General features: G+C 44.4%; 1 protein-coding gene across 14 annotated transcripts in view; it reads left to right on the top strand.

Moving 5' to 3' along the window:
* Window positions 1–12,072, top strand: part of LOC125748800 (triple functional domain protein-like) — a 101,153-nt gene that overhangs the window by 26,779 nt on the left and 62,302 nt on the right. For 2 of the 14 annotated variants that reach the window (XM_049025427.1, XM_049025439.1), the window contains exon 1: window positions 6,345–6,438. The exons of 8 other annotated variants lie outside the window; for them this stretch is intronic. In XM_049025427.1, coding sequence (XP_048881384.1) covers window positions 6,345–6,438 — 94 coding nt within the window. Of the gene's footprint in view, window positions 1–6,344; window positions 6,439–6,884; window positions 7,121–10,475; window positions 10,553–12,072 lie in introns of those variants that run through there. 4 more of the 14 variants (XM_049025428.1, XM_049025436.1, XM_049025438.1 and 1 more) reach the window with 3 other exon arrangements.

Consider the following 12,072-nt stretch of genomic DNA (forward strand, 5'->3'; position numbering starts at 1 on the left):
GTATATAGATATATAATTCTGCAAGAGGAAACCCAATTCAGTGTGCTGGACAAATGTTTTCTTTTTATTTGAAGAGGCTAACTGGATCCTATTAAGTCTTGTTTATTGCCTGGATTGTTTCACTCAAGTATTTGTAGCACCCGCAGCCCAACCTGTTGGAACACAATTGCTGGTTGCGAGTTCATATATTCCTATCATTGTGGGGACCCCATTCATTTCTATGGACCTAACCTTAGCCCAAACCATGTTACCGCTAACCCTCACCCAGCCCTCACCTTAACTATAAGTAATGAAATAAAATATACTTCACCTGAGGAATTACTCGAAGATAAAGAGCTAAACATAAAAAACTTCTCAATGGCATGTAGCAACAAGCTTGTTTGGGGGGGGGGGGGGGGGGGCGGTGGGGGTTGAATCACCCTCTGGTTTTGGGTTCCATACCTTACGTGCTCAGAAACATGCTGTATTGCATTTCACCAGAACTTTCCATCTGAAGACAGCTTTTGTGCTGCAGTTTCTTTTCTTCTTTCATCTTTCTTCGTTTGTCTTATTTTTTTTTAGATATTATTCTGGACAGGTTTATATGAAACGTTTTACTCAATGGAAAACCCCCCCTGCCAACCCCAAGTGGATCATTTCGCTTAACAACACTTTCACTCACAATAACATTTATGCTAACCCTCCGACCCCCATCGTTGGAGTTCTTTGGCCACGGCATAGCAGCGGTGGTCCATCTGGGATCCTTAAGTACTGCTCCCCCTGCTGGCCACATCGTGCTCTAAGAATGACGCTGCATCCTTGCCACCTACTTCTTTCCTGGAGGCCTAGCCATGTGATCCGTGTCTGCTAGCAATTGGAACGTTCCTCCATCGTATCGTCTGCAGGGCTGCGTCCAGCTCTGATGGATCGTAAACAGAAAGCCATAATTCTTGAATTCTCATATTAGCACATCTTCCCTGGCAGGTATTTGGAGAGCTTTGCTCTGTCCTACTTTAGCTTTTCTCTTTTTTTTTATTCTTATTTTTGGAAAGAACGATGCTGGTCGATCTTTGTTACTCTTTGTGTTTTGGCTTCTTACAACACGCCAGGTGGCAGATTATTAAACCTTACCAGGGAGTTCAGCTCGTAAATTGCATCTGATCAGGATAAGTGGATGGATGGATTTGGCCTCCTTTGGATTTCCACTGAACGTTACAGTCAAACACCATGTAAAGGCTAGATTTTTCTTAATCAAAAAATACTTAGATTTAACCATGTTTGCCTTGGTTGTTCATTGTAACCTTGGCTTGTATGAGGTCTTTACTGAGTCATAATAGTTATTATGGGCTTATAGCATTTGTTGGATATCTACTATCTCTATTGTGTCACGGCATTGTCTGCAGACCTTAATGATTGTTACCTGTGGCGCCAGTTAGCGTTAACCCTCTGAGGGATTTTTTTCCCCCTTGGCCATCTGACAAATAAAAAATATAATATTTGGCCGTGTCAAAACAACACAACCAGTTCATCTGAGACGCTGCCCCAGACAGACTCCTGCTGCTTTTACCGGAAGTCTGAAGGCTGCACTTAGGACTCCTCTCGATGCACCAGTGCAGTCCTGACTGAATATTATTCTTGTTTCCCGCTTCCTGGGTTTAGCGCTTTCCAGGTACCTGCATGTTCTGTTTGTACAGGTCCCAGCCTTGTAACCATGGCAACAGGATCTCAAGCCAAAGATGGGTGAGATTAACACCCATTTCCCCCACCCGCCCTTGATGCAATGTGGTGTTTGTCAGTAGTCACGATTATGATATATTCATATAAATACATATACAAAGACGGACATGAAGGCTGTTGCCCCTGGATACCGCTGTTATACAATGGTTGCGATGAAGCTTTCCTGCTCCCTGTGTAGCTGCGAAGATGCTGGAATATACCAATATATCATACACCAGTATCAGCAGCCCTTCCTTCTGACACACTTCATTCATCGCGTTCTGTCATTCACCTTTTGACTCCCTCTCTGTCTCTCTATCGCCGCCCTACTGCTAGCTGCAGGTAGTAGCTCACTGACCAGTCATCAGGTTGGGCTGATGTTAGTGGATTACAGTGCTCTTGCATCTTGCGTGATCTGCCTTTTCCACTGCATAAATTCAAGATCTTTATATAAAAGTGCCTATTTACTTTACATACACCTATCACATACTTTATATCATGCCTAGATTACAGAACATCACCTGTACAATGTACATTCTATTTAAAAATAGTATAGTAATTGTTATAATGTATTGCTTATAAAAACATTACAAAAAATGTTGTAGATGCACAGTACAGCACGGTATTGTGCATGTACAATGCGGTACTATGTCTTATTTCCCTAAACAATGCCATATAAATCTACCAAAGCACATTATGGTACTCGAAACATTGACTTTTGTTTTGTTGTTGTGTTTTTTTGTTGTGAATCCTTCTGTAATGTAAAGTCATTATTACTCAGGCTCTGTTGAATGGACTAACACAGGACGTCGGGGTTAATTAGGGAAACGTGGAGACGTTTAAGAAGCTAAACCATTCAAAACCGCATCAAAAACCACGTAAGATGTATACTGACTGTACTTGAGAGGCAGCAGACACCTAAAGAATGCTCGATGTCGTCGTTATTGTGTCCTTAAGCACTTTTCAGAGCACTTTTTCATATGATAGTTTCATGACACTGCACTTTCTTCTGATTGTCTCCCAGCCTCACAAAGATGCGGAGTGCAGTGCCCAAAATGAATTCACTTTTAAATTTGTATGTAAGCCCCTTCTATCGTCCATTTTATCAAGTTCAGGTGGACTTCATCTGGCAAGATGCAGGAGAAATTCTCTGAAAAGTCCCCCAGAACACTTTAGGCTGTACTTTACTTGTACTTCAGGCATAAATTAGGCTATTTTTTGCTAAATAAGCAAATTAAACTAGTCATTTCATCTCCCAATTAAGTGGAAATAATCCCCCCCCCCCACACACACACACACACAAGCCTTTACTGAGGTTCAAAACAGCATTAAAAAAAGTTTTGACTCTCTTACTTTTGGGGTGCTTATCGCGTGAAAGAGACCAAGTGTGTGTTTGTGTGTGTCTAATATGCATTTCATTATAAAAAATGTTTGTTACTCCAAGCATCTTTGCTTTTTCCAGTCAAAAGTAGTGAAAGTGCAGTTTGCAAGATGAAATTTAACCTTGAAAAAACAAACTGCTTTCCAAACTTTCCTAAAAGATACAAGTAACAGCGTTTTCCCCCTTACCCTGTGTTTAGAAAAAGGTGCTATATTTCAAAGGGATTTTTTTAAAAACAATTAATTCTGAAATATGTGTAATTCACATGGTAAATTTAATCAAAAACGGCAATGCAAACCATCCGTTGAGTTAAAATGGATCAGTGAAATGGCTGTGATGTTTCATTACAATCTATGTATTCCTACTGTAACACCCTTAACAGGAAGGATGATTGACTCATAATCGGTGTCTCAGTCAGCCTGAGTTTTATTTTTTTTTGTAGGGGCGATGGCGGGGGCAGGGGGGCTGGCATGAAGGGAACTTCAGCCACCCCCCACGGCCCTCTTACATCCTGCCCATCTGCCCTAACCATGACAAATGCCCCTCACCAGTTGCCCTTCTGACTCGCACGCATGTACATATATGACATCATGGGTATCCAAATGCACAAGCTCGCAAAGCTCTCAGGTGCACATGCGGTTAGCAGCCCAGTAAAGCCCCCGTTCGTTTCAGCATCGTTACTCTCCCTTTTCATGCCCCCTTAGTGTATCTCACTCTCTGCAGCCTGTAGAAATGCGCTGTGATCTCCTTACCCACGTGTCTTTCTGCCGGCATACTTCAGCCTGCAGTGGCTGAGAGCAGCCGGTGGCTGAGATTTGGTGATTTTTAGTTCTCCTGAAGTTTATTCCAAAGCTGTGTTTTTACTGCCGAGTTTCTGGTTGGTTTCTTTCAGCTGACAGTTTGATTTCCCTGTTCCTTAAATGGCATCATGTCATTTAACCACGGTATGATACTTCGATACGGAAGTCTTTGCTGCCTCATTTTATTTACATTTGCCAGAGTTAATTTGTTGATTTATTTGTTTATTTATTTTTTATTTGTCACTCTGGAAATTTCATGTGACGAAGCCTTTGTTGTCCTGGTTTGACTGTTGCGGCTTTGTTCCTAGTCATTGCAGCTATTCCTGTAGCCATTGATCCTTACTGCATTGTCTTATCAGAGCTCCAGACGGCGCCTAAAATGGTCTCCGGTGCGCCTGAATATTTTATTTTTTCCGACTAGGTTTTCCATGTCCCATGCAAGCAAAGAAACAAAAAACATCGCAAAGGCATTTCCTATGTCCGCCCGTTCTGTGACAATCACGTGAATAAGCAGAGAACAAATACAGAAACGCTGTGGGTTAGCTAGCTAAGCAAATTGCGAAAAATGAACAAAAACTTAATTAATTTCAGGAATTTGTTTTAGTTTTGTATGTTTGTTGTTTTTCTTCCATCAAGAATTGTCATTTCAGTAATTTTATTAACAGCATTAAATTAGACATTTCGTGTTTTTATATTTAAACTGTTGAAACAGCCTGTGAAACTCATCCAAGTACCCAATACATTGGCACTGACAGGAAAACGGAATGAACAAAAGAAAAATATCAGAGTTATTCTCTCCTCTTGCATCCTCAGCAGCACAATTCTCAGGTACAGTCATCCCTGCTGGACTCAGCACTACGCAGCTACTGCTGGATGATGATGACAATAGCAAAGCGTGGATAACTGAGTCTTTTGTGAGAATCAGTACATAGCAGGGCTGGGAATCAGCCCTGACTTCACAATTCAGTTTGATTTTCTATTCACAAATGCCCAATTAAAACCGGTTTTAATTTTATTTAATTCATATTCAATTCAGTTCAGTTTTGATATGTTTACATGTTTTTTAGAACAATCCTTTGAGAAATGTCAAACAAAGGTGAATGATAATATATATTTTTTGTAATTTAACTGATAAATAAAACAGTGTACTGTGGTTATCAGATAATGTGCATTGCCACGTAAAACAATAAACCAGAAAAGGTTGTTGTAAGGTTTAGCAAAAACATTTTCAAAGTCCTGTGGAAAAGGCATAAATTAACTATATCGATTTTGGGATTTTGTGAATCATAAACTGGTATTTCTCCCTAGCCCTAGTACCAAGGACCCCTCACAAGAAAAATTCAATCCAGATCCCAGTGTGAAGCATTCGCTGTTAGAAAGCAACAAAATCATAGAGCAAACTACACTGGCTGGCAGGTGACGCTGACGTTGTGATGGGTGGTGACGCCAACTCTGAAACTGAGGAATACGCAAAACACAACAACTTGTACAAACTACATCATATTTTTATGTGTCATGCATTCTTGTTATCACATAAAGTAAGACGATATATTATGACATCGCAGATAGGCAGAGCAGACCAGCGAACGGTCCATTGGGAACACAAACTCTTAAACAAAATGCAGGATGTTCTGGAGAAATGCTGTTCAAATAGACACCTGAAGCCACTCCAACTAGATGGTGACTAATAATGATGATAAAATATTAATAATTCATCCATTCATTTTCCAACCCGCTTATCCATCATGGGTTGCAGGGGGTCCAGAGCCTATCCCGGAAGCTACGGCACTGGGGAAACAACCCAGGACGGGGGGCCAGCCCATCGTAATAATAATAATAATAATATGATTGTCCTATTGTTATTATTAATAGTAATTATTTATTAATAATAATAATAATAGCAGGAGAAGGACAGTCACATTCATGCACATTTGGTATTTTGCATTTATTCCTAAAGTCATCAAATCGTGTTCATTCACTATACCTATATTTTGAAATCCACGCGATAAAATCGGACCGGGGAGGGGCCCGTGTAATTCACCCGAGGAGTTACTCCCGGTAAAATACCCCAGTGAGTAAATGAGTAAGAAAAAAGATACCCCACCCAGCCTGTTATTAATGTGTGGAAGCTGTAGAGGAGTGGCTCGGGGGCATGGCAGCTGCTGGGGGCTCCTCACAGCTGTCCCCCAGTGCATCCCCCTGCCCAGAACCCACCCTGGCCCATTCCAAACCGGGGGGGGGGGGGGGGGAGTGGTGGGCACAAGGAAATATCAGCCTCTTTACTGCATCAGCGGCTCCTTACTTTGCTTCATATCAGAATAGTTTCGCACCATGGATGACCCCGGGCATGGAACTTAAAATAGTGTAATAAGTGAATTCAGTTTAATGTTCTCCATTCTGCTATAGGGGATTTTCTGGGGGGGGGGGAGACCGTCATCGCTGGAATTAAGAGCTTGTCTTGGGTGATGATGGCCGCCATCTCTTTGTTGTTCCGCTGTCTTTTGGGTTTTTTTCAAGAAGAGCCTGGGCTTTTGATGGACAGCTATGAATTCCTTGAGAAAGGTTGGTCACAACTGCAAGGGGTGGGGTGGCGGACCCTCATTTGATTCAGTAATGGCCTCCCTGACTTATATGGGCAAGCTGTTTGTTCCAGTTGAATTATTTGTCTCAGTCTTCCAATGTCCAATGCAATGTCCCCCCCCAGAGTTTTTGAGGATACTGTTCTCCTAGGTGATAGCTGGCAGTCTCTTTGCGTGTGTGTTGAAAAGCCGCAGTTGTTAGCCAGGCTGTTGGGGTCCCAGAACCGAAAAGGGGATTGCGGAGCACTTTGCGAAAAAAAATCCACAAAGAGCGACTGTTTGCCTGCCACCCAGGTCCGTGCATCTGCATCACTCCAGCCTGCGGGTGGGGGGACAGAGTTACGGGGTTAGATCAAGACTCAAGTTGCTCAAAGGAGGCGTCTGAATCTCCTGGCTTTTTAGAGAAAGTCTTCAGGGGAGAGAGAGGCACCAGGGTCTTTAGTTCCAGCTGGATTTCGGGTGTCAAGGTGAAGGCAGATCCCAGATTATCGTAGGACTCCATTAATGCAAGAGAGTCTCTAATCGTTCTGTCCCCTCGAGGGACGAGCGCCGAGATCTGCTTTGGCTCCAATCGTACCGAGGACCCCAACATGCGAGAGCGATGTCGGTCATGGACAGCGGGCGGCGGTTTGCGCTGCCGGGGACAGAGCTGATCCGGTTGCCAGGTACCGTGATTGACAGCGTGCTCTGTGCTGACTGCGTGTTTCGTGCCTTTTAAAATGGACTTGCCCTACTGTTAAAACGCGCTGCTTCCCCAAACGCGTGTGTGTGTTTTTGGAGTTGCTACTTTTGGTTTACAGTGCATAACAAAGGCCCCCCTTTCCCTGCCGCCCCCTCTGTTGAAATTATCACTCTGGCATCTCTATGTGCCACTTGTGCTCCTGAAAGGCAGATAGATGCTAATATTAATCCTGAATGAAATTGTGGAAAGGAGGCCATCGCTGTTGTTTAGATCAGTGTTTCCCAATGCGGTCCTCGAGGACCCACAGACAGTCCACATTTTTGCTCACTCGCAGCTCCCAGTAGTACGTAGCAGGGAGCTTGGTGGGAACAAAAACATGGACCGACTGTGAGTCCCCAAGGACCGGATCGGAAAACCGGTTTAGATGAACAGCGAATGTAAGCAGGCAGACGGCGGCTTATCCCTGGCTCCTTTGCTGGTCAGAATTTAAAAGTAGTAAAAATCTGTCTGTCATTATTCTTTTAACAGCAGATCGTCAGTGTTCATAAAACATTCCGCAGATGGCAGCTGCCCGGGTAACTTTCTCTCATCAAAGCCTGCGCCTGTTATTTCTGTTTCGTTTTTTTAACGTTAAAATTCGACAGTCGTCTTTAAGCAACGTTTTGGATGCCAGAAGAGCATCATGGTAAAATGTCGGTGTGATTTTTTGCACATACATCCCTCCCTCTTTTTTTTCTCAAATACGAGCATTTTGATATTGTGGGATCGCGTGGTTCATCCTCCACCTGCAGGGTCCTGATTATGTCTGTAATATATGCAAATGGCTCTGTTTACAGCCTGCTCGCTCCAGCACAGAGAGCTTCAACGGAAACAGCGGCCGTCCAGCATGTAGCTGGCTGTATCTGAGGCTGGCCAGCCCACGTGACTCAGGGTGCTGGCTGCTTTAGCTGCTATTCGATTTTTTTCCCTTCATGGCGCTTGCCAAAATCTGCCTTTCACCTGACCTCCCGTAATGCTAACAAGACAGCCTGTCTGTGTGCGGGGGCTGCGGCAGGGGGCTGTGGGGGGGTTGTTTGTGCACAAGACTTTAAACAAGGCTCATAAGGCATCCGTGCCGAGCTTTGCTGGTATAGGGTTATCAAGGGGGAACTGAAAGTAAACATTAGAAACGCCAGCAACGATCATAAAAACAGAAAGGGGGCAGGGCACAGACTTTAAAGTGCCTGGTGCACAACTGGCCTTCTTCCACGTGGAAATCAACTGAAATATGAGTGAGAACTAGAGCAGGGTCTTAAATACAGGGCTCTTTCCTCAGAGAAATAAAGGCGACCTCATATCCATCATCATGACAATTATCGTGTCCGTCATCATCACAGTCGTCGTGTCCATCGTCATGACAATCATCGTGTCCGTCATCATCACAGTCATCATGTCCATCGTCATGACAATTGTCGTGTCCATCATCATGACAATTATTGTGTCCGTCATCATCACAGTCATCGTGTCCATCGTCATGACAATCGTCGTGTCCATCGTCATGACAATCGTCGTGTCCATCGTCATCACAATCGTCGTGTCCATCGTCATGACAATCGTCGTGTCCATCATCATGACAATCGTCGTGTCCATCGTCATCAGTCGTCGTGTCCATTGTCATGACAATCATTGTGTCCATCGTCATGACAATTATCGTGTCTGTAATCATCACAGTCGTCGTGTCCATCGTCATGACAATCGTCGTGTCCATCGTCATGACAATTGTTGTGTCCATCATCATAACAATCGTCGTGTCCATCGTCATGTCCATCATTGTGTCCATCATCATTTCTCTGTCATCATATCCACCATAAATGCCTCATCCATGTCGCCATCTGTGTTCATGCTGTGTGGTCCACACAGCAGAGTATGTTTTCAGCTCCCGGTAACATACTCTTCCAGAAAAATCTTTCCAGGCACGTGTGAAGTCATTCAACCTGTCTCAGATGTCGGCAGGGTTTGGAGTACGCATCCTGGCATCCTGCAGTGAAGTCATGTGAAGTCGGCAGTCATGTGATTCATTGGAGTCAGCAGGAGATGTAATAGTGGCAGTGCATAGCGTCAGTATCGGATATCCAAACAAACAAGACTGGCGACAAGAAAGGCCTCCCTGCTAATAGCGCCACTTAATTTATGACCAGCCCGTGTTTTAGTATTTCTTTCATCAGAAGAAAAGAATGACAGTGTGGTTCTCGAATCCTGTACCATAAGGTTAAATTGTGATTTATTGCAGTTAAGACACTGGCAGGAAGTTAGGCCACGTCCATTTTCATAGATTCGTAAAGGTGTGTTTGACATGGAGAAATCACAGTGTTACATGTGATCTGCATTTTGAAAGCTATTCAGCTGCACGTAGTCTTCAAATAGGTGTTGGGTCTGGGTCGGTTAGCCGTGGTCCGGTCCCGTTGCCGTTTCTCATCTTCATTTGAAGTGTGCAGACAAGGACCAGACGAAAATAGCAACAGGGCGCCCTGCTCAGGGACCTGACCGGGATCTGTCCTCATTCCTGCCCCGCGATACATATATAGGGCTTGTGAAAAAGCGAGAAAATAGCACAGCTTTCCTCTGGAGAAGCTTCTATATTCAGACCCAATCAAACAAAAAAGGAAGGAAAAAAAAAGCCATATAACACGGGAACGCTGACCGCGAGAGTGTGGGGGCAGAAATGGGGTGAGGGGTTCGGCTGCTGGGGGGAGCAGGGCAGAGCACAGCAGCTGCGCCTCCTCTGGCCACGGAGCGCGTTTGCATCCCGAGAGCTGCGGCCGTGGTGAAGGGAATCGGGGAGGGGGGGGGAAATGGCCAGCCTCTGTGTGCTTTTCCCTGGTTTTGCTTCTCCTGAGGGGTTTCTGCCAGAGGGGGGAGGGAACTTCAAACAGACAGGAAAAAAACAAAAAGGGGGACAGCACCTTCTTTTGAGCTCAGCAAGTACACACCCGCTGCCACTTAATCCCGCCATAGCTGCCTTGAATTCTGGTTTGATTTTGATGAGCTCTTGTAAAGCTTGTTGCTGTGAGGAGGTGGCAGATGCCCCCCCCCCCCCCCCCCGACCCTCTACTGAATCAGCGGTTGGAAGATGAATGGATGTTGCTGTTTATGCCCTCTCGTTGTTTTTATGTCTTTGCCCAGATCCCCTTTTCTGGGACGTCACCACAGCATTGAAACAGGAGTTTATAGGCTCGTAGATTATGGGGTCGAGGTTAAAGTCGCCGTCATCTCTCCCTTTTGTGTGGGTGTCGTTAAGCCAGAGGAGGGATTGACCCAGTCCGGCACGGTGCTGGAGATCACGGTGAGGTCAGGGACGCTAAACCAACAGCTCCTGTCTCTGAAAATGACCACATTTACAGCCTTCCCTTTGAGAATGGGATTCTGGGTAACCGCAGTGAGTAGGCCTCAAGCCTTTGTTTATGCTTAGGATCTGTTTATCCTTATTCTTTTTGTTTATATCCTATAATTTCAGCAAATCCAAAGGAAGGGGAGGGGTTAAGAAAATAAGGAAAGGAAAATACGTGTGACATTTGTTAGAGCATCAAAATGAAGGCTTTTGTTCATGTTAATCATTGCTTGAAATATTCTGTCTGCAGCAAGGAGGTCAAAATCCATGGTATAGATACTGCAACAGTGATGGTCTATTCTTATATTGTTAGTCTCTCACTAATCATTAAATGCCTCTTCCTGCGGTTGTATGACATACTTGTGGACCTAGCCTCTCTCATTCTTTTTTCATTGATTTCACATTTGTCAGATGTTGAGTTACTTGGACATAAAAGAGAATATGTAAAAATCTGGGCTGGTTTTAGCTTGCCTTTAAATATGCATGCGGGCCACTTCTGTTAGGGGTCTAGTTTTATAGAATCTCTGATTTAAAATCCAGCGTATAATGTAGAAAACTGACGTTTAAGGGAGAACCACCGTCGTTGCGTTAAAACCTGATTTAAAAGCTGCCCGTTCTTTTCAGCCTCGCGTCACTGTTACATCAGAGCCAGTTTTCTAGCTGAGGAGAGACACACTGTGACAGTCAGATAATGTCTATTTACAGTGTGCCTTTCTGTTTGATTTGCTCGCATGTCTGATGTCCATCTTTATGTATGTACAGTGTATTTGTTTAAATGGCTTCCATTATTGGGTCAGGAAATCTAATAAGGATCGACACATTGTTTTTACATTTACGATAATTTCTCTAGCAGATGCTTTTATCTGAAGTGACATACATTTTTTGAGAAAGCAGGGTCAGACAGTGCCTGGAGGAAATGGGGGGGTTGAGGGCAACCTAACCCACTGAGTCCTCCCCCCACATGTTGTCTGGCAGGGCAGCTTCTTGGTACCAGAAGAGAAAACTTTACTTCTCAATTCGGGGTCATGCCTTGCTGTGCTCACTGTCTTGGTATTCCCCTTAGCCATGCTCCTGTAACACCGTTCCACATCCAGGAGTCCATTTGCCCCGGTCCATTTTGGATTCTGGACATCTCAGCACCACACCTGTTCCCTGGTGTCTCACTTCAGTGGGTGCATTGCACTGTGGAAGATTCCGGGTGATGGCTCTTTCATAGTACCTCAGTATATGTTTTTGTTTCATGTTTGTGTGAGCTTTGTATTGGTGTCTTACTGTTTGCTGGGGAGGCACACTGGCCTCAATCGACATCACTGTTGCACCGCTAGGATTGTAAGTTCGAATCCCATTTCTACTGTGTGTGTGTGTGTGTGTGTGTGTGTGTGTGTGTGTGTGTGGATTTTGCGTGTCGCATGGGTTATGTGGACCCCAGCCCCGCTGCCTTTTTTTTTTAATTGCTTTTTGCTTCACGGGGACCACGCATGATCTATCACAAGGCGGCAAAACATCCGCGTGTTGCTTTCTCATGTACCTCTTCCCGGTATTGTTATTATAGATGCTGAGATGAATGT

The sequence above is a fragment of the Brienomyrus brachyistius genome, chromosome 9 (assembly GCF_023856365.1).
Source record: "Brienomyrus brachyistius isolate T26 chromosome 9, BBRACH_0.4, whole genome shotgun sequence".
Classification (NCBI taxonomy): Eukaryota; Metazoa; Chordata; class Actinopteri; order Osteoglossiformes; family Mormyridae; genus Brienomyrus; species Brienomyrus brachyistius.